Genomic DNA, 23,844 nt, shown 5'->3' with positions numbered 1-23,844 from the left:
AAGAACCTGTATCTAAAGACTAGAATATGTAAATGTAAGAAAAAATATTTCTTAACTCATTTTCTAAATGGAACACACTGATCCATTTAAATCATTCAGTGAGTCCTCCTTATAATAAAAATATTAAATTCATCAGAGTGAAAAGCTATTGGATGAACTAAGATTAGATATTTGTTTGTAAAGGAGTGACCTTTCCCTTCATTTACCACTCTCCGGTGTGATCACATTTTCCCAGAAACCCTGTCATCCCCTCAGCTCCAACCCTGTCTGACCTACAGTATTGTTCAAAATAATAGCAGTACAATGTGACTAACCAGAATAATCAAGGTTTTTCGTATATTTTTTTATTGCTACGTGGCAAACAAGTTACCAGTAGGTTCAGTAGATTCTCAGAAAACAAATGAGACCCAGCATTCATGATATGCACGCTCTTAAGGCTGTGCAATTGGGCAATTAGTTGAATTAGTTGAAAGGGGTGTGTTCAAAAAAATAGCAGTGTGGCATTCAATCACTGAGGTCATCAATTTTGTGAAGAAACAGGTGTGAAACAGGTGGCCCCTATTTAAGGATGAAGCCAACACTTGTTGAACATGCATTTGAAAGCTGAGGAAAATGGGTCGTTCAAGACATTGTTCAGAAGAACAGCGTACTTTGATTAAAAAGTTGATTAGAGAGGGGAAAACCTATAAAGAGGTGCAAAAAATGATAGGCTGTTCAGCTAAAATGATCTCCAATGCCTTAAAATGGAGAGCAAAACCAGAGAGACGTGGAAGAAGACGGAAGACAACCATCAAAATGGATAGAAGAATAACCAGAATGGCAAAGGCTCAGCCAATGATCACCTCCAGGATGATCAAAGACAGTCTGGAGTTACCTGTAAGTACTGTGACAGTTAGAAGACGTCTGTGTGAAGCTAATCTATTTTCAAGAATCCCCCGCAAAGTCCCTCTGTTAAAAAAAAGGCATGTGCAGAAGAGGTTACAATTTGCCAAAGAACACATCAACTGGCCTAAAGAGAAATGGAGGAACATTTTGTGGACTGATGAGAGTAAAATTGTTCTTTTTGGGTCCAAGGGCCACAGGCAGTTTGTGAGACGACCCCCAAACTCTGAATTCAAGCCACAGTACACAGTGAAGACAGTGAAGCATGGAGGTGCAAGCATCATGATATGGGCATGTTTCTCCTACTATGGTGTTGGGCCTATTTATCGCATACCAGGGATCATGGATCAGTTTGCATATGTTAAAATACTTGAAGAGGTCATGTTGCCCTATGCTGAAGAGGACATGCCCTTGAAATGGTTGTTTCAACAAGACAATGACCCAAAACACACTAGTAAACGGGCAAAGTCTTGGTTCCAAACCAACAAAATTAATGTTATGGAGTGGCCAGCCCAATCTCCAGACCTTAATCCAATTGAGAACTTGTGGGGTGATATCAAAAATGCTGTTTCTGAAGCAAAACCAAGAAATGTGAATGAATTGTGGAATGTTGTTAAAGAATCATGGAGTGGAATAACAGCTGAGAGGTGCCACAAGTTGGTTGACTCCATGCCACACAGATGTCAAGCAGTTTTAAAAAACTGTGGTCATACAACTAAATATTAGTTTAGTGATTCACAGGAAAAAATGTTTGTACAAAATAGTTTTGAGTTTGTACAGTCAAAGGTAGACACTGCTATTTTTTTGAACACACCCCTTTCAACTAATTGCCCAATTGCACAGCCTTAAGAGCGTGCATATCATGAATGCTGGGTCTTGTTTGTTTTCTGACAATCTACTGAACCTACTGGTAACTTGTTTGCCACGTAGCAATAAAAAATATACTAAAAACCTTGATTATTCTGGTTAGTCACATTGTACTGCTATTATTTTGAACAATACTGTATATTTGGCAAATATACACATAAAAACATGCACATGCATATTTATACACACATTAGCGGCAAGCTCAATATTGCTATTGGCTTTACCTTGTAGAGGTGAAAACTCCAAAGATGAGGAGGCCCCGGTCCGTCTCCAATAAAAACACATTCTCTGGAAAGAAAGAGACAAACACTCACTCGATAGCCGAACATCTGTCCTACAACATTGTGACACGGTTCTAGTTTGGCTTAACAAGAACAAAACAGGTGAAAGCGTGTAAATCCATCACAGGCTTTAACTCTCCAGTGTAAACGGTGTGTGCTGAGTGTTTTATGATCGTAAAATGATTTTAATGAGGTGAAAAGATTTACAAACTTCCGAGGTCCGTTGTTGGATACTGAAAAACACCAAAATGGCTGGTTTATGATTAATGACCAGTAATTATAGCAAGCTGTTTAATTATACTGTGAAATTTGTAAGGCTTTTGAAGGAGTGTTTTGGGTTTAATACAGGTCAAGACTGCATCTAATTAGGATACAATGGAGTTAAAGGTCCCTTAGGTTTTTTTTTCTAGTCCCAAAATATATGGCAATGTGTATATATATATAAAACATATATACATATACACACACACATTCATCAGCCACTTTATTTGGTACACGTTCAATTGCTTGGTAACACAAATTGCTAATCAGCCAATCACATGGCAGCAATTCAATGCATTCAGGCATCTAGATGTGGTGAAGATGACTTGCTGAAGTTCAAACCGAGCATCAGAATGAGGAAAAAATTAGGAAATGGTTGTTGGTGCCAGACAGGCTGATCTGAGTATTTCAAAAACTGCTGATCTACTGGGATTTTCACACACCACCATCTCTAGGGTTTACAGAGGATCTGAAAAAATATCCAATGAGCGGCAGTTGTGTGGATGAAAATGCCTCATTGATGTCAGAGGTCAGAAGAGAATGAGCAGACTGGTTAGAGGTGATAGAAAGGCAACAGTAATAACAACTCATTACAGCCAAGGTATGCAGAAAACCATCTCTGAACACACAACACATCGAACACTGAAGCAGGTTGGCTACAGCAGCAAAAGACCACACAGAGTGTCGCTCCTGTCAGCTAAGAACAGGAAACAGAGGCTACAGTTCACACAGGCTCACCAACATTGGACAATAGATTGGAAAAACGTTGCCTGGACTGATGAGTCTCATTTCTGCTCTTACAATTGGATGTTAGGATCAGTATTTGGCGTAAAGAACATGAAAGCATGGATCCATCCTGCCTTGTCTCAACGGTTCAGACTGGTGGTGTTGTAATGGTGTGGGGGATATTTTCTTGGCACACTTTTGGCCCCTTAGTACCAATTGAGCATCATTTAAATACCACAGCCTACCTGAGTATTGTTGCTGACCATGTCCATCCATTTATGACTACAGTGTACCCATCTTCTGATGGCTACGTCCAGCAGGATAATGAACCATGTCACAAAGCTCAAATCATCTCGGACTGGTTTCTTGAACATGACAATAAGTTTACTTTACTCAAATGGCCTACACAGTCAACAGATCTCAATCCAATAGAGCAGCTTTGGGATGTTTTTTTGCATCATGGATGTGCAGCCGACAAATCTGCAGCAACTGCATGATGCTATCATGTCAATATGGACCATTATCTATGAGGAATGTTTCTAACACCTTTTGGAATCTATGCAGCAAAGAAATAAGGCAGTTCTGAAGGCAAAAGGGGGTCCAACCCAGTACTAGCAAGGTGTACCTAATAAAGTGGCCAGTGAGTGTATACATATATATTTCTTTCTTGTTACGGTAAGGGGATAGAAAATGCAGTTTGTAAAGTAGAAAGTTTATTGTGCCTATGGAATGCCCCCTTAAAAAATAGAAACCCAGCATGTGTGTGTGTGTGTGGTCTCACCGAGCTCATCAAAGTGTGTCTCTGTACTGTCCTCCTCTAGAACCGAACAAACCAGCCGAGCTTTTAAAAACGTGGTCCACTTGTTCACCAGACTGCGCTGACCACCAGTGTCATTCTAAATAGAATTTACAACGACACACAAAAAATTACTAATACATTTATATATTATACAGTTCATATTAATGATATTCATATTCAAAATAAGATTGAGATTGCACTAGATTGAAATTCATTTAAAACAAATGTACCTCCCTGAACATGATTGCATAACTTGACTTACAGGGCACACTCGGGCCACCATAGTGTGGATGTTCTTAGTGTTTCCACTACTGTCTGTCAGTCTCTCGCGCAGGAAAAAGTAAAGTTTGGCGTCGTTTGGGTCTGAGCCATCAGGAATCAAATGGGCATCAATGAACACTGGCTCTAGTCAAAATAGAAGAATAACTACAGCTTAAACACTCAATTTGCTCGACATCAACCACAAAAGAGAATGAGAAGATTGTACTGTATCATTTCTTGCCTAAAGAATCCAACCTCTCCGCATGATGCTAATGTTTATATGAAACATAATATAGCTGCTGGTGAACTGAGTTAAGAAACTGCATCCTACAGACCCTGACCAAATATGCATTTCATTGTGTTAAAGAAAAATGTTGACGTCTTGAGAAAACCATCATGCATGTATGCTTTCATTTTCCTGGTGGAATGATTGTGAACAGATATTAAGTCCGCCCTGTCTTCAGCTATTTCCTTTGACATGGGAAATTAGGTTTTTACTTTGTGGTGTACTGTTTTACCGAAATGGCATGGAAGGTGAACATGTAATTTAATGCTCCACATAAATAATTATTTGTAGCTTCAAGAAAACATGCCCAATTTTCTAAAAGAACAGTCATAATAATGTAGATGGATAAAATCACATATGGTTTGTACCGCTCAGCCATTTGGAGTTATGTTGGTCCGTCCTCACTGCGTTCCTTGTGGTCAGGCTCCTGAAGATAGCCGCGTCTGTCCCCATGAAGTCAATGTGCATGCCAGAGAACAGCTCCTGATCTAACCACAAACAGAATCAGTGTCCCACTGTTGCTTTATACAGATTTTCTTTACACATTTTCATTGTGCTAGGTATGGGTTTCATATCTTCTCAGATGAATAGGAAGGTTGGGGAATTAAACTAGGAAAGAAAATAGATTCAAATAATTTAGTAGGATTCATCTGATGTAGATCATTGTGAATTTGAATTTTCTTGAACTTTTAAATTATATATTATATAATGTAATCTATTTCTGTAGATAGTTGTAATACATTCAGTTCCACATTTTAAAATGTACTGATGTGGAAGACACTTAAATAAATAAAAAGTAAATAATACATAAATCAATAATAAAACCTTTACGGCACTTGATTGCATGTACGAAATGTTTTTGCTTTAACATTTCTGTGATTGACAGAGATTTTTGTTGGTGATTTGTTGGAGCTTCAATAATTTAATGTTATTGAAAGTCAACTATAAAATAAAAATGACAAATTATTTCACATATATGAAATATTCTATCTGGGACTGATTTATAAGTAAGTTACTTGTAAAATATTACATTCATTTTAAATGAGTGCTTAGCTATAGGGTGTGTGTGTGTGTGTGTGTGTGTGTGTGTGTGTGTGAGATCTGTTCTAGTCGCGTTTTAATAATTACACAGAACAGATTGAAAAAGTCATAATGTCAAATCAAATAAATGCATTAATGTAATTTCCTTTTTTTAAATAACGCTATTAAACATTTAATCCTGTGCGTCAACATTAAATTTGACAGCCCCGTTTAAAATACATTTATTTTGTAAACTCAAACGCTTAAAAAAAATGTTGTTTCTGCTACTGGCTGAGCACATCTGTCTGTTGAATGTGAGACCTATGGATTTATTGTGGCTGTGCTTTTCTCTGCGGTGTGCTCCACTAATGACCTGCTCAAGTCTCCATTCCCCAAATCTCTCCTTCCTTTCATCAGTGCACTACTCCATCACTTCATCACTCCATATTGCTGGGGCCCATGGTTGACATGTGCGGCTAAGGGCCAAGTGTATGATGGAAATTGTCAGACGGACATCCGACAGAGAAAGCTGTAGGCTGTCATGTCAAGGACTGTCAGTCTTTGCTGCTGTCTAGACGGGTAGGAACTTTTACTTAATAGTATAACCACTTAAAACCTTTTCTCATATACAGATGATTCATCGATGACTCATAACATTATATTTAGGTGTGCGTATGTGATTTTTGTAGGCATGTATGTGTGGCACATGCAGTTAGTTCTCATATGAGTGCATATGTGTTTCAGGGTTATTACAGTTAAACCAATACAAAAGAGCTTAAAATAAAACTAAAAAGCTAGTTGAAAGGCAACACCCTCAAAACACAACAAAATTACTTGTTTTTATGACACTATAGGGTCATGAACAAAGAGATCACAGAGAAATTGTTATACGTGTCCGAGACAAAACGGCACCTGTGGTTAAACACACAAAACACTACAGACACACAGCACTTACTGAGCATGACCGAGACGGTGTTGACTTGTGGGTTAAAAGAGCATCTTCCTTTCCCTGATTCTGCTCTGGAAGAGATTTGGAACACTTGCTCCTGCCAATGACACCAAAAACATAAAATTTCTCATTTCACACATACTCAAAAAATCTATTTCAGATAAACCATCCAGATAAAACAGACAGTGCTCAGTCCTTATATGTTGGTCTTTCTGCAAAGTTGACCTTTTAAGTCAAATAATCGACATATGCTCTTGTTATCATTTTATCCCATTTACCATCATCAAAACTTTCAGCTCGATCCGAAATGTTTCACAGCCAGTCTATATAAAAAGATTTCTGAGTAATTTCCTAGCACTCATTAGTGCAGTGGTTCTAGCTTTCTTCTGATTGGTTGGACAGACTTGCCCAGAGGCTTCCAGGTTTCCGACTGCCGGGCCAGTCAATCCTCTCCTTTGGGGTCAAGATGTTGGGCAGTTACGTGAAGTGAGAGAAACCAGAGACGTAGAGAGCCTCTGCTGGTGGTAGAGCTTCTAATTTGTCCAGGGGACATGTGTATTCATTAACGAATTGGCTCTTTACATCACACGCAACTATAGGCAAAGATGAGTCACATGGTCACTCCAGGGTGGCCATGTCATTATGTCTCAAAGCTACTCTGCACACTTTTAAAGGTCATAGGTCACCCTATTGCAGAGTTTTCATCTTCTGTAATAGTCCAGCTGGTGTGCAGCCAATAGAGATGGACACAGACAGAGGGCTGAGAGAGTAAAATGCTTTTCAAACAACAAAAAAAGAATGATAGAAAACAAGCTGATGGCTAGCAGGACTGCTCCTAATCTCATCTGGTCCCCTCTCGTCTCATCCCATCTCAAGGTTTTAATTTTTTTATGCACGCTTAGGAAACGTACTGTTCTGGTGATGAAATTTATGTTGCGCACTGAAGTATAATTTGGGCTTTATTTGCTCTCCTCTCGATTGCCATGTCTTGCCTAATCTCATTTTGTCTCACCTGATCTTTGAACTCCTGACTACCTTTATTCCCTTTCTGGCCTAAATTGTCAAGGGCTTTTTAAAGGAAGTATGATGTTGAACTTTACAGCAATACATAAATACATTTGTACCAGGAAATTAGTGGAATATATGCCTACAGTCTATTTCCCAATACAGCATTTTAGAAATCTGAAGCAGTGAAAGTGACGAGACATGTGGCCAAGTATGGTGACCCATACTCGGAATTAGTGCTCTGCATTTATCCCATCCCAAGTGCACACACACACAGCAGTGAACGCACACAAACCGTGAACACACAGCAGTGGAAAGCAAATTCTTGCTGTGGCACCCGGGGGGCATTTGAGGGTTTGGTGCCTTGCTCAAGGACACTTCAGTCATGGTACTGAAGGTGGGAGAGAACGCTGTACATTCACTCCCCCCACCTACAATCTCTGCCGGTATGAGACTCAAACTCGCAAACTTTGGGTTACGAGTCCGACTCTCTAACCATTAGACCACGACTTCCCCCAAAATGAACACAGAGCGAGCCAGCCAGGAGTCAAACCTAGAATCTTCTGATCCATGGTCAGACACGTTATCCATTGCACCAGTGGCCCACCCAGTAAGGTGAAGCTGAACTAAATAACCTTTTCATTAGCAAGTGTAAACTGACCTCAGGACGCCTGCCGCGGTTAACGAATGCACACACTGGGCTGTAGGCTCCACTGCCGCAGATGAACAGATGCGTCCTGTTATATGGCTGGATCACTCGTAAGAAGTTTCCACATCCATGCTGAGGTGAACAAAAGAGAGAGGGAGAGATCAGTGTTCTTGTTCTTAAAAGTTAGACTAAAATCTCTTTGAGTGTAATTTGAAAGTCATTTAGTGCTACATAATTCTATTAGCAAGCTGATACACTTATTTGAACCTGACAATGTCAATTCAGATTACAATTTGAAAGACAAAAAGACAATTTATTTTGATTCACTGAAGAAGTTAAAGTTTATATAGGAATTCAAGGCCTATCTTAGAATATGGGAATCCCAAACTAAACTGACTGCACATGATCCAGCCCAAAGAAAGAGTGAGAGAGGGATGAGTAGAGAAAGAAAAGCACCAAGGGAGCAGTTAGGAACTTGGCAAAGTGTGTCAAAACAGCAGCTGCATGAGCTCTCGGTTTGCATGCGCACACACGAGTCCTTCAAGAGCAACTCCAGAAAATTAACAGCACTTCCAATAGCACACACCCAACCATCCACTCCTCCCATTTCCCTTTGATCTCTTTCACATGTTCTTCATTAATAGTTCTTTTTTTTGTGGCACACATCAACATTATAACTGTATCCTCTACTGGCTTGTATTCACTACTAATTTATGGTAGGAATCCTTTTCCTTCAGCTCCATAAACACGTCTTCGTATCATTTACAGCTCTGTTAAAGAAACATCTTAGTGTTTCCCAAACGATGCAGAAGGATTCAGATCAAGTGAGGTCACACGCTGCCGCTCCTGTGGCTATAAATTAAAATATTTGGCCATAAACCAGTAAATTGGGACATTTTCGCTCATCTCAGTGTCAAAATGTAGATAGGTTTACATTCATTTGCCCTATTTTCCAGTCACTTGCAATTAAAATATACAACTTCATTTAATATTTCAGTTCAGCGCACAAGTCAATTCCTGTATTTCATTAGTATATAAAACATAGGTTTAAAATTATAAATTGTGGTATGGGTGTGAAGCACAGTATTTTTCTTTGGCCGGTTGAGAACAAAAGTCCGTTCCTGCATTTAATTTGGTTTAAGACACGTAGTTGATGACAAATAGAAGATGTGGCCCCCAATTGTGCTACAGATAACATATATGGAACATATATTGCTCGTGCTTTTAGGCACTTGATCAAGAACCATCTGTTTCTGATCCAACACTGATTTAAAATCAGCTCATGCTTGGTGCTCTTATGATTGATTTGGGACAAGTTTAATTAATTGCCGATATTCACTGGATTCACTGGACGGTCACTTCACCAAGAAACAGACAAATAGGAGTTGAATCAATAATGCTGCTGTATTCTCCGTGAATTAGAGGCAGAAAAGATCTGGCCAACCATAACATCCCAAGAGTTTAAAAGTGTCAATGTTCTTACTGTGGGGTCTTTGCCAGCCATCTGACACTCCTCAACCTTACTAGTGGATGGCGGCCAGAAGATCTGAGAAAAAAAACAATGAAAAAATTGTTATATTATTTTGACTGACAAATTTATGTTACAATGCACGTCTAATGGTACTATTACACAAGCAAAAATGTAATAAGCTAATTTATTAAAAAGATTTTAATCAATATTTGATTTAGAATTTTAATAAAACTTGACAAACTAAGCAAGTATTAAACTGATCAAAAGTCACCGTTCATTATATGCACAAGGGCAGCCTAGACATTCTGCCAAATTTCTCCTTAGACTTTCATGAAAAAAAAAAAAATGTCTAGTAGTCATTTATCCAGTTGTTAAAGTAGATGTACATTAACTCATTCTGTATTGTACTCCAGCTTGGGTGAGGCTTTTACTCGTGAACTCATGTTTGGGGTTGATCCCTGCACTGGAATGCAATGAATCTCTAAAGTTTTGCCAGCCTTTGCTGAATGAGGAAAGATAAACTTCCATAATCTTTGCCAGTTGTGTTCAAGCTGTCTGCTCAAAAGCCAGCTCTGTTTAACCGAACTGCCACACTCCCATTAGTCAAATAAGAAGGAAAGAAATGTGGTCGCCATTGGTTTCTACGGCTGCAGAACTGTTGTGCTGCATTTCATGTGGATAGAGAGAGGTTTTGACTGCTCTCTCACCTTCAGTGTGGTCTGGCTGATATTGTTGATGTCCATCGAGAGTACATGGTCTTTGCAGCCGACATACATACGGTCTTGATCCTCATCCATGAAAAGGATTCTATAGTCCATGGCCTTCTCAGACAAAGTGTAGAATTCAAAAGACTGGGTTTTCTGTAATTCTGTAATGCAAACACAAACATGTTCTTTGCATTTGTATGTGAGGTTTAGGTGTTTCCTTGGCAATCTTTAGCCTTATTCCAAAACACACACACACACATACTCTCATACTTATACAAAGACTCAAGGCCCTTCACCATACCATCAAACTCTCCAAAGACCAAACTCAGGAATATTCATTGCTGTTTCTCATTAGTTATTCACTAATTTATAGAGAAGTGGAAGCCACTTTGGTCATTGACAATGATTCTAAATACAACCCCTTATTATTTTTCTCTTGAGTGACCAGATAACTCCAACTAGTCCCAATAAAAGTCCCATTTCTCTTATCTACAACCAATTTATTTTCTTTCACGTTTCACGTTCGAATAAGATGTCAGTATAAAGTACCTGCCAAATAGGTTTGTAAGTTCACTAAGCTGCCTATAAACACGAAACCTGTGCAATTCCCACCTTTTTTTAACAGATTTGAATTATTCCATAGATTTAAAGGGACCAGCACACAAGACAAGGTGAAGATAACCCTAGGCTCTTTGATCAACATTGACAGTAGACAGCATGTCTCGCCAGACTATTATGGGATTGTATTAGGCCTTGTCTTACTCGTCATTCTAATGTAGGCTTAATAAAAAGTGGTGTACAGGGCAACAGATTATATCAGCCAGGCTTCAAAGCACCACTGATAGCATCTTAGTAAGAGAAGAGTGGCATTATTACTGTTGAAAGAACTCCTTAGGGCAAGACTGAAGTGAGTGCTTGAGAACCAGACGGAGAGGAATGAAGACAGATGATACGGTGGAGGAAGCATATGTGAGGAAATAAGCAATCAATAAAATATCTCTGATGCGGGAGCAAAAGAGAGAAATCCCGCTTATGGTTAGGTTTCAGGAGACTAATTAGAAACATGCAGCTTCTGTAACCTCAGACAGAAATCCCAAAATCCCATTTCACCCTATTCAGCAGACTCATTTAAAGAAATTTAAATTGCGTTGTCAGGTGCCTTTTAATTTTTCAGCACATTTCAGCTTTTGTTTCAGGCTCTATCTAATATGACAATGCTGTGTTGCTCAAAAATCTTAAAGTACGTAACTTAAGGTTAAGTTTCTTTCTTGACGTATGTGCGGCACAAAATATTTCCCAGATGGTAATTCCTAAAGTGTAAAGTCGAAACAGTTTTGATTGGCTGTAAAATATTTTTATAGCTTAACTTTTTCAAACTGAAGAATGCTTTTTGTGCTATTATCTTAACATTACAGCCCATTTTTTAGGCAGATTCGCTCCAGGTAGCTTGAGTTAGTTAGGTGGCACTTATTCAATACAGTTTTCAAACTGTGCCAGGCCAGTTGGTTTGGTATCAAGGCTTTGACTGCGACACTGCATCAGTGGAGAGCATTCATCTTTTTGTCGAAGAGCCACTGCAGTGATAATTTGTCCCTGTGTTTTGGATCATGAACTTTCTCCAAAGCTGAAGTGTGCACCTCACAGAAACACTGATTGCTGCAAGAGAAGCTTGGCAGCCACATCCAAATGAGACATTATTAGGGTCTGAATACTTTTGAAAAGGCAGTGTTTTCAGATGTCATCTGATATTTCAGTATGACAAATAGGATTGCAATAATATATTTGGGTCAATGACAAATATGAATGTTCAAGATATTAAAAAAGAAAAATCCAGTTTAAAACGATGGGCCACGTTTTGTCCCAAAATTTGAGGGGGATTTGAGGGGTAATTCGAAATAATTCGAAATGGGCAAATAATTAGAACCCCCCCCCCCCCCCCCTTAGTTACTAAAGATTAACTTCTTGTTTACTGAACTATTGAATAAAAGCAACATCACACTCGATTTTAAACATAGTGATGTTACAAACTATAGTTCTCAAAAGTGTGATGATAGTTAAGCCAAAACTTACTATCCTGTTCTTTCTCTCATGTGTTTAACATTGGACAGTCAGGATTGTTTGGATGATGGAAATGAAAATTCCATTGGATTTTTTTTTTTTTTATAAGTCTTTATTTATATTGAGGTATAATTAAATGCTGCTGTTCATTTTCATTTGTTTTTTGAGAAGCTTCAATGTTGCAAACAGATTTCAGCACCCACAAAGCTGAGTATTTTTTACGTTTTGTGAATAAATGAACGGGTCCAGACTCCAGACACTATAAAAGCTCAAGCAAAAGCCGGGAGAGCCTAGTCATCAATGAAAGGGAATTACAAAACACATACGTGTTTTTTTTTTTTTTTGTAATTGTAAACAACAATTTAAAGCATATTATTTATTTAAAAACATATTTATTAATTTATTCCAACCATGACTAGTGTAGAGGCACTATTGATGAGGGTTCTGATCTCAGAGTGGATAAAAGATGAAGAATGCACAGATATGCTACATTGTGGAAATTTGGTAGACGTCAATGCATTCAACCCATTCCAGCAATCAAACTCACTGTCAGTAGTTCATGCATGATGAATATGAATCAGCGTCAAGCAAATCAAAACCATACTCCATATTTTAAAGTTTGATATGAAACGTTTAACCCCAGGCTAAAACATGTCAAGAGAGCTTTTAATAATGAATACATTTTGTTTGTGATATTTCCCAACATACATGCTGTATTAGTCATGGGCTGGACCACATTCCTGCATGGTTAAATCAGTAAAATTTAACCATGTAGGAGATGCTCATCACACATCCTAGTAGGATTGACACAAATCCTGGTAGGATTGGTCCTGGAGGAGGCATTCTGGGTGTTGTTTTGTAGATACGGTTGACCATGACATGTGACTAGTGTTGCGCTTTAATAGGGATGCACGATAAATATCGGTTGAAATATGATTGTAGATTGGCGCAACTTATCAGTGAACCACGGCTCTGTGTAGTAAATGCTGCTCCACATAAAATCAAGCACGTGTAGAGATTTACCGATGATTACAGAACCGGCTTTACTGAAAAGATGCACATTAAATATCAGCCAATATTTATTGTGTATCCCTACTCTTTAAACTGCCGATGGTGTGGTGGAGGGTTGTATTGACGAAGTAGTGCTGGGAATGTTTTCCTCGGAAGTGTTATGTCTAGGCCTTTTCCTGAGCTCTTCATTGGTTTGAAATTTGATATATGTTGATCAAATCACTTATGAGCTTGTGTAGTCAATACCAGATGGTTGATTCTCATTATACTATAATTTGCTTCCCTTTAAATCAGCTGTGAAAGGCTACTGTTCTATTGCAAAAAGCAAGTAGTGATAACACTTTGAACTCGTGGTCGACGGTATAAAACAGTTATGTGTGTTATGTTATGTGTAGAGTAGGAGATAGTCTCAAAATGGGGATGCAGGATTTAAAATGTTTTCAGACCTTTAGTAATAGCAAGCTTTGAGCAGCCAACCAAGAGATGAACTAAGATCCTCCAACATGCCAGCTAGTTATATATGAGTTTCCACCTCCTCATTCCACTCAGAACCTTTTTGTTGTCATTTATACAGAGCAGTCGATCAGAACTGGAACAAAGTCCATTTGTGCTAAGAAACTCCTTAAACATCCATTATAACAGCATGAAAGGGGTTATGGGTCTCAATCTGCTCAGAGGTGACCATCAAGGTATGCATGACCATATGTTTAAACATAAAACAGAAACTTCCAGAGAAATCCATACTGCATGTTCGGGGCACCAGGTTACAGGTTGGTAGGTTTAAGAGTTTAATGAGTAAACATTCACCGTGACATGGATCAAATAATCCATATCTTTTGCTAAACCCATTACCAACCCATTGTTGTCAATACTGTTTTTGCTTAGTTCATGTTAGCATTGTAAAGCGACATTACCTCAGTGATAAAAACCTGGATGCTAAAACTGAGATCAAATTAAGTAAACATGTTGGTCCTGTCAAACAAACAAAGCAATGTAATCTGCTGTTACATTCCAAATTAATATAGCTTTACAAGGCAATTGTAGAATTATTTTTGAATAAATGATGATAGCTAGTTTTTATATATATATATATATATATACCATAGAACTATTTACATGACCAACTCAAACCTAGTATCTAATATGTTTGGGGAAATATCTCACCTTCACATAAAATTCCTGATTACATAGAAATAGCTGTATTTCGCCCACAAAAAAATTGGCTGAACAGTGGTAAATGAGACTGCACATCTGTTTCAGGTAAAAAATCATAAGCCTCAGTTCTTACTCAACTCAAAAGTAGTAGGAGAAGTCTAATCCATTTTACTTGTGGAATGAAGTTCAAAACAACAACCAAAAGTAAATGTTAAATGCATTAAATGTAATCAGATCAGAGTATCATCAGGTTCTTAGAGCTGGCTAACAGAATACCATCAGTCTGTTAGCCTTACAAGGATCAGGTTTGCTCTTGGAGAGATCATAAAACTGAGATCAGCTGAGCTATTTTACAAGAGAACCTGGACTTATTTTAAAGTCACGATGCCAAATGTCTTTAGGTTACCTGCTAATGTCACTGAAGCGTCTCTGTCTCGGCTGCCAATACATTAACCAGAAATCAGCTTCCTTTCAGATTAGAATCATTACAACTGATTTCAGACTGGAGCTCAGATTTTCCATGTAATTTGAAAGTAAAACAAAGTAAATGGTGGACAAACCATTGCATGAACCTACTGAGAGACACTAATTGCAGTTCAAAACTCAAGCCAAAGTTTTCCAGGCTCCATTACCTTTGCTTTACCAGCTTAAGCTCCAATTACAGCAGCAGCTTTTGTTAACTTGCCCCTCATCACCTTAAAGTTAAGAGCTGGTATGCATAAATGAACTGTATGCAAATATAAAGGTAATGTCCCATTCATTCAGAACGCTACTGGTGCCAGTGCTCCACAGGGAGCAAGTGGCTGAAGTCCCCAGATGAATTGCCCCTGGCCTTCAAGAAATGTCTTTAAACCCCTTTCAAAAGCTGCCGCTGTGTAGACAATAACATGTTCATTTGGTTTGGTTCCACATGGTTAAGCTCACACATGTGATGTGTAAGTGATTTCAAATTTACTCGATGACTCTGTCAAGGCAACCGTATACGTCATCCTCATTAAAGCTCACAATATGGTTGTTGGCCCTGGTTCAGTTGCATGATCTAACATGATGTAAGATAGAAAAATGAAGGCTCTCAATTGATTGGTACTTGCTACCATTACAGTTATGTTATTAGTTTTCAACAACCTATCAACTATGGCTGGGTGGTATATATAGAATTTGTACAATATATCATTATATTTCTTATAAGCGATATGGCATGAGGCAATAGCGTTAATATTGATATACAATATTTGATACAAATATTTCTGATTAATAGAGGAGGATGCAGAGTAAGCTGCTGCAGGGAAAGTGATTAATTCAATTCACTCTAAACATGAGACATGCTTATATTAAGGGCTTTGAAATAACTCGTAAGATATAGTTAACAGGTATAGTTTATTATAGATGCTGTCACAGACACTCGCTACTGACAGATAGGATGCTTGGTGTTTTCCTCAATGCATATCTTACATTTCACAGGTATATTCTCCATTTATAAACTTTAGAAAGTCATGGAAATATTTCCATTTTGTTCTCAGAAGCCTTCTGCATACAATTCTTCGCTGAACTTCTCCGACTTCACGGTGTATTTTATGATAGCGGATAACAGTGTTGGGGTGATCAAAATATGATGCAATTAATATGTGCTCTTGTATTTATTTACTTTCATTTTTAGTTTAGTGAATTGAACTTCAGCTATCTTATCGTTAACTTGAACTGAAATAAAATGGAGGGGGGGGGGGGGGGGCTGAAGTTAAATGGTAAAATCATTAGGTAAATCTGAAAAATGTAAGCTAAAAAAAGAATAGTAACAATAATAAGCGCATATAAGCAAATAAAAGTAAAATGTCAAATAAAAACTAAAAATGAAATAAAAAAAACTGATAATAGTAATAAATGCTGTAATGGTAGAAGTAATATTAAAAATAACACTAGAAATCACCCCAAACACCCTGTTTTGTTTTGTTTTTTACGTTTTCTACAGACACTGTAAGAAACTTTGATTTAGGGTGATCAGGTGAACCCATGAAGCAGGTTGGGATGCGCTTAACTAATCTCGACCACCCAGACTTTAGGGTAACATGCGACAGAGTCGTCAGACAGTCTGTCCTCTTGACATTAGGCACATTCCTCCGGCTTCTAGAATGCACGCTTACACACTCACACATACACAAATACACTAGCACTCTCATTCAATAAGCATTTATAAATACCGGCAGAGGGGAAGAAGACCTGCATGCATTGCATTTCACACTGACAGCACTGTTAGCAACTCACTACATCAATTTGCATTTGCTGGGCTGCCATTTTCCCCCTAAATCCTTCAACACATCTGTCCCCTGGGGTCGCCAGTCAGAGAAGAGCTTTCTCTGCCTCACTATTACAATGGTTCTCCTGTGCATGAAAGTGTCATAAAAATAATTGTCATAAAAATTATAATACAGCCCCAATTTGTGGCATACTTTGAGTGTTATCATCTAACAAAATAAAAATGAAAATAGGAATAGAAATTCCTTAAAATGCATCATTTAATAATATAAATAATAATTAACAATTGCAATGCAATATACCAACAGAACTAAATGTATACAATTGTAAATTATTTGTATACTTAATATTAAATGATTATTTTTGATTGTTTATTATTCATTTATTAGTTGGATGCGGTAGTTGCCATTAACTTTACAGTTAGTGAATAAAAATGAATAATTTATAAATGAACTTGTTAAATGAAACTTTACAAATGAAACTGTTGAGGCCAGCAGAGGACAAAGCAGGTCCTTTAGAAAGTCTGCAAGAAAAAGAAGTGCCTCCTGTTTGAATATGATTGGGCTTCAATTCACATTTATTGGTTATACAATTTACTGTTCTGTCAGATTTCTGCTACAGCAAAATATTAGCACAGAGTTCAGATAGGGCAGTTCTCTTGGCAGCATTGAATTTGATCAACAGGCTTAGATCCTCTGTATCTCTGCGTCAGATAGGGCTCGGTTACAGTGCTGTATTTCTCTGGCACCGCACAGGGTTCTCCACAGGAGCTGTAACTTAACACGTTAACCTCCCCATCATGCTAATGGCTGCTTTGCCCCAATTAGCACATGGCCACATCTTCACCTGTCACCGATCCCCTTGGGGCCCCCCGTGACCTTTCACCTTAACACGAGGCACCCCTCGCTTATCCATAAACATGCATGCATATAAGCCAGAGTGTTGCATGCTGATTTCCCTAAAACAAATAATGGAAATACTGGGATGAATCTCATGAAAATTGGCATATTTTATCCCAAAATGTCCCCAAAAAACATTTTGAGATAGTATTATTATAAAAGTAGCCTACTGGAATTTGGAGGGAGCCAAGTGAACGCAATCATGTAGACTAAAGACTCATTTTGAAAATGAAATTCACATTTGTTTATAAAGGAACACAGGAAGGACCTGTCTACTCCATCACGCCAATGTTTCCTTTCTTTTTCTTTTTAACCAACCTCTTTCCTTTTACAATTTAGAGTTTTGGCCGCTCGGCTGGAAAAGCTTTAGGAATCTTCAAACCATAGACCATATTTGGCTTTAAACATCCTTAGGCCTGCACAGATTGAGCAAACATGGCAAAAACGGCTTAGAAACCCTTGAATACATTAGCATGAATCAATAGGGCAGAACATGCATGTTAACTCCACCATTATGACGGCTGTTCTCAGTATTGACAGACATGGATTGATCATGGTATCTGCAAGCAACAGTAAACTGTTTTATTTACCAAGGCTAAAAAGGTGAGCAAGGTGAAATGGGGGAAAGAAAGAGGACAGATATTGTCCTCACATTTGTTGGCCTTAATATGGCACTGCTGACAGCTTCGACAAATCACATTTTGTATAAAATGGAATTCCCCAACTATTCTGCTCAGTATTTGCGTGTGTTCAATGCATAATATTTAACATGTGTCCAATGTCCATAGCTATCATCCTTTGCCAAAATAACCAGTTTTACAACTCCAAAGAACTATTTGGTCTGTTAGTCTTTACTTGAAATAGGCTGACACTCCATTTATAGTTTATCTGACCTCATTCTAACCCTAACCTGACCTAACCACCACCTCTTGACTTCAGACACAACTAAGAGGAAGTTGTAGCCAAAGATCTTTCACCCAGCATTGATTGAATTGGTTAAAGTATTAGATTTCTTTGCATAACTTGCCTAGCAATTACTTTTTGAGCTGACTAGACTTTGATTCTGAAACACTGAGACAGTAAGAATGCCTTACTGTCCTTACTGTGCTTACATCACTTTGAATGGTGATGTAAGCACCTTAGGAACCACTAAGCAACACCCTAGCAACCATCTAGAAAACAAAGCAAGATCGTAGCAATGAGCTAACAACTATTTCAGAACATAAAAAAAAAAAGTGAAACAAAAACCATTTACAACTAAAAACAGAAGTTTTGTATGTTGTTTCGGCCATTCGTGTACACAGTAACAGCCTTTTTGGGAGCATTTGGGAAAATTATTTATTTATTTATTTATTTTTTCATTTCTGTTATTCTCTCCCTGTAAACTACAAAAATGTGAATTTGTGAAAGCGGTGACATCATGCACATGCAAAGTAGTGAACTCAAAGTTAAATGAACTCAAAGTGACATCGCCAACTACTGGCTTGGCATGTGTAATACAGCCTTTTTAGCCGTTTGAGGATCCATGTGAATGGGGAACATTGTCATCTGTGTATGAAACTTCAAAAAAAATTATAACGGTGAATCTGCCATTTTGTCTGACAAACAAACCAGACAGGAAAGTAGATTAATGTCGGTGGAAGTGAACTTAAAAAATATAAGAAACTAGATAACTGAGATTCTGATGTTCATCCATGTTTATGTTGCGCTATAAGAAGTAAAGAGAAATAAATGATCAGTTCATGTGACACTAAAGTGTCATGACACATTAAAAGAGCCACAAAACAGCATTTGTGGTTACATAAAAAAAAGGCCAGATTTTAAAGCTGAGATTTTGCTTAATTCCAAAACTAACTGTTGGCATGTTTCAGTGTCCTGTGTTTTTTCACTGCGTGATGATGTGTGTCGTAAGAGCGCCATGGCTTGTCAGGCTTAGCAACAGTAACTAAGGGAGGTGGGTCTTTGCGAATGGTCAATTGTGTCATTTAAATATGCACTTATTGTGAGATATCACATGTTACAGGGCAGGAACACCATCATTATGGTCAAACCAAAGTAAAAGTTTTAGTCTTTTGAATGGATTGTTCAACATCACTCTTCTGGGCTTCAGGCACAGCTCAGAAGTGATTAATGGCTAAGACGTTACCTTATAGCCGATGAATATTATGTTGGCAGATTTCAATCCTCAAAGTGATATCTGGGGTAGAAAATTCAGAAAATGCTTTACCCTGACCATGACTGGGTTTGAGCAAATGTTAGTCTTGATTTTCTGCTGTAAAAGGACTACAATTAAGATCAAAATCAGACCTTCATAGATGGGGCTTTTTCAAAGTTCCCATGTGTATTTTCATAAAAGTGAACAGTCTCAATTTATTGCATCAGTGCTAGTATATGGCACACATACACTCTTAAATGCTGTGTTGTGGCCTGCTGGAGGATAAAAGCGTTTTAATACTGCATAATTGCATGCAACTAAAACAATCTGGGTGCAAAAATTTGTGGTGTGTGTTTTTGTGGAAACAAAATAATTTGTGCATGCACGCAAACTGGCAGACATTTGTCATAGATGGCTTCCAGTCACAACATGGAAACAACCAGCAATGTTGTGCAATACAGCTGTCTTCTCCATCTCCTATTTTTTAACAGAGATGAAATGCCTTACTTGCCTCAGTTGATACACTGTTAAATATCAGTTTATAAATAACAAAGAACAGAACTGTCAGCTGATATAAACATAGTTTGACATAGCTAGTAAAACAACGTGAAGGTCATACTACTCATGTTCGGAGTCACATGAAAGATGCTGAAAACAATTGTGTTCGTTTCACGATTGGAAAGAATATCTTATGATGGATTCCTAAAATGCCATACTTTTCTGATGGTTAACTGAAAACCACAACAACCCACCCATGGACCGATCAAAACCAGTATCGATTAAAATGCATGACCTCCTTTATTTGCAAAGGGTGTTGCCTTGTGTTACCTGGCTCAAGTTCACAAATGTGGTTTAAACCACATTTTAGACTGGGTGGATTCAGGTCAGAACTGATAAACAGACATTATCGTTTTAAAGGGGGTGAGCCAAGTTAACACCCAACTGTGTGCGATTGTGTCCTAATTGAAGTAAATGTATTATTAATCAGGCTGACTTCATGAAATTGGCACATGTCTGGCTGTCTCCTCCCTGTTTGGGAGGAGGGGAAAAATTCTAAATGGATAAATCTCATATATGAAAATCATATTTCGAAATGAAAAATATTTATACATGATTGTAATATTTTACTTATGTACTTACAACTCCGACATGTTTGTTAGATAATTTCCTGATTATTTCATTATGGTTTATTATTGAGTTTCTTTTGCCTGGCAATTGCTTTAGATGAACAGATTATTAGGCAGAGATAGGAAAAATTTCATAGACCGCAGTTCTCCTCTCAGCACGACACAAGCTCTCAACATCTTGCTTTCCGCAAAAATCCCTCAGACTCGAGTTTCAAAAGAGCTCATGCCAGACTGACCAGCAAACAGTTAAACATTCTGACGCCAACTTCATCGCCCAGGTTTATTTTTTCTCAAGGTGTTAGTTCAAATCACATTGAGTAACTGACCCTTTGCTAAGTTATTTTGCCATCGGTTACTGTCGTTGGCAAAAGACAAGATTTTTCAGTATGAATTGATGTTGGAAAGCATTGTGATTATCTTTAGCTTTTCTTAATATGTTCAATTAGCCTCCAAAATTTGCATTATGCCATTTATTAAATGGATACTCCAGCCCAAAATGAAAATTTTGTCATTAGTCACTTACCCCCATGTCGTTCCAAACCCATAAAAATGTCTTCGGAACACAATTTAAGATATTTTGGATGAAAACCTGGAGGCTTGTGACTGTCCCATTGACTGCAGAGTAAAATACACTGTCAAGATCCAGAAGAGTATGAAAGACATTGTCGGAATAGTCCATCTGCCATCAGTGGTTCAACTGTAACATGATGAAGCGACGAGAATAATTTTTGTACATGAAGAAAACAAAAATAACGACTTTATTGAACAATTTGTCTCCTCTGTGTCTCTCCACATCACCGTAGCACCATTTTGGAGAATATGAGCTGGACGCAGGCGGCGCTGCACTGATGCGCTGCTTTCATTTAAAGCAAAGCATAAATACATGTAGAAAACATATGCTTGTGGCATGGCTGATACAGAAGTGTGTACACCGCCTGCGTCCAGCTCATATTCTCCAAAATGGCACTACCGTGATGTGTGGAGCTGGAGCTTTTCTGGACCTTGACAGTTTATTTTACTTGGCAGTCTATGGGACAGTCACAAGCCTCCCGGTTTTCATCCAAAATACATTAAATTGTGTTCCGAAGATGAACAAAGGTTTTACGGGTTTGGAACGACGTGGGGGTAAGTGATTGATGACAAAACGTTCATTTTGGGGTGGAGTATCCCTTTAAGGAATAACTTCAACTGGAATAGTGAGGGTTTTTTCCTTTCTTCTCTAGTCATGGACACTGAGAGACACCCAAAGCTCCCAGCTCTCTCCATAAAGACGCTTTCAGACATAACTTTACTGGAGCTCCTCAAGAATACAGTCAGACCCTGTTGGCTATAATACTCATGTTTTTTAACCTATACATCTGTCTTCTTTCAAAACTCTCCGAAAGATGAAAATGATCCAAAAGGTCTAAGAGACTAAAGGGATGTCTAAATCATGCAGATGACAAACTGGGACCTCATCAATTGTTTCTTTTGACACATTCCCAGACTATACATTACACTGTTCATTTACTGTGTGAAACTCTCTCCAATATACAAACACATCTGATTTTTCAATGATTAAGATGTCTTCTGTAGTTCTGTTATTCGTTTCTCAACCAAAAAGGTCTCTGAACTGAATGTCTTCTCCAGAGGCCGTCTCAACCTCACAGAGACTTTACTCAAATCCACACCTGCTGTGAAGAGTTATAGTCTAAGATGAAGCTGGCTTGATTAGTACAAACTAATCTGGCTTTAATTTGTTTGCAGCACAGTGACAGCTGGCTGTTTAGGATGTTCTTATTGATGTCAAACAGAGCGTGTTACGTGGCGTTCTTCAGAAGGACGCAAAGCCGTTCCAGAATGCTTTGAGTGTGAGCATAGTTTTTCCATGGCAAAATCCTCTCTGACACTACTCGTATCACCTTTTCCAAAGCTTCCCACTGCTTCTTTTCAGCACATAAGACATAGACGGATAACTACACTTGGGAATGTGCTGGAAAGACGAGGAGAAAGAATGGAATGACAAATTAGGCCAGAAACATAGATTGAAAGAAAAAAAGAGTGCTGGAATGCACATAAAAACAGTGTGTTATGGTAAGAACAAGAAACAAATGTCCACTACTGGCAAAACCAGACAATGTCAAATACTGAGGAACAAAGCATAAATTGGGCTCTTATGTTTGAGTCAGTGACAATATGCTCAATATTTAGCAATTTAAAAAATGGTGTAAATGTTTTTCAGGAATGCATGAAACCAAAAAAAAATCAAATTCTCCTTTAACTTTCTTGTGGAAACATGTATTGTTTAATATGCCTGAATCAAGCTGTCTACATTTTACACCTGGCCGTTTTACACCAGCAAAATAGTCCGATCTGTTCAGATCAGAAAATCATCTCAAAGTGAACATGTTTTCCCAGAAAGCAGAACAACTGGTTCTCCGTGAACGTCTAGCCCCCGAATGCACTGACACACCCCCTTTTCCATTACTCAACTATATTAAATGTTTGCTACAGCAGATAAGAGGAAAGATCACCCTTGACATCTGATATGAGACCAGCTCAGCCATTTCCAATGATCATGGAAACATTATTATTGAGTTTACACCCACAGATAATGTTTCAAGCACATAATATAAGCTTTATGCCATACTGTGGATATATTACATTTAGCATTTATGTTTGGCACTTCAGCTCAAAGCACATTTTATTATTGGAGACCATTAAACCATCTGCAGCAGTGATGCATTTCTTCTGGAGGAATTAAACGGCAGTTAAAACGGCATATTGTGCAAGTCTGGTGTGACTCACAAGCAAAAGGATCTAAAAAAGATATTTTCCACAATTTATTCATCATTCGTAATTCAACCAGTAATATAAGGTCATATTTTTTTCATAAAAGCTCAGTGTGCACCCCAAAAAGTATTTTTCCTGGCCACAATTTTATCAGATTTAAAACGTTTGACTATGTCCCAAATTATATTTAACTTTACCATATAGGAACTAATCCAAAAATAAAAATCTTTCAGTTTTTCAGTTTAAAACTGAT

The 23,844-nt window shown here is 38.0% G+C and overlaps 1 protein-coding gene across 1 annotated transcript in view; it reads right to left on the bottom strand.

Annotated features, from left to right (window-relative positions):
* The window catches only part of LOC113048216 (semaphorin-3C-like), a 45,411-nt gene that overhangs the window by 17,113 nt on the left and 4,454 nt on the right, over positions 1-23,844 (bottom strand). Inside the window, exons 3-10 of the mRNA XM_026209860.1 lie at positions 10,165-10,325; positions 9,470-9,532; positions 7,999-8,118; positions 6,339-6,429; positions 4,732-4,851; positions 4,079-4,221; positions 3,799-3,913; positions 1,974-2,037 (exon numbers count right to left, since the gene is read on the bottom strand). Coding sequence (XP_026065645.1) covers positions 1,974-2,037; positions 3,799-3,913; positions 4,079-4,221; positions 4,732-4,851; positions 6,339-6,429; positions 7,999-8,118; positions 9,470-9,532; positions 10,165-10,325 — 877 coding nt within the window. The remainder of the gene's footprint in view (positions 1-1,973; positions 2,038-3,798; positions 3,914-4,078; positions 4,222-4,731; positions 4,852-6,338; positions 6,430-7,998; positions 8,119-9,469; positions 9,533-10,164; positions 10,326-23,844) is intronic.

Source organism: Carassius auratus, chromosome 29 (genome assembly GCF_003368295.1).
Source record: "Carassius auratus strain Wakin chromosome 29, ASM336829v1, whole genome shotgun sequence".
Taxonomy (NCBI): domain Eukaryota; kingdom Metazoa; phylum Chordata; class Actinopteri; order Cypriniformes; family Cyprinidae; genus Carassius; species Carassius auratus.
Note: the sequence above shows the minus strand (reverse complement) of the source record. Positions and strands in the feature narration are given on the sequence as shown.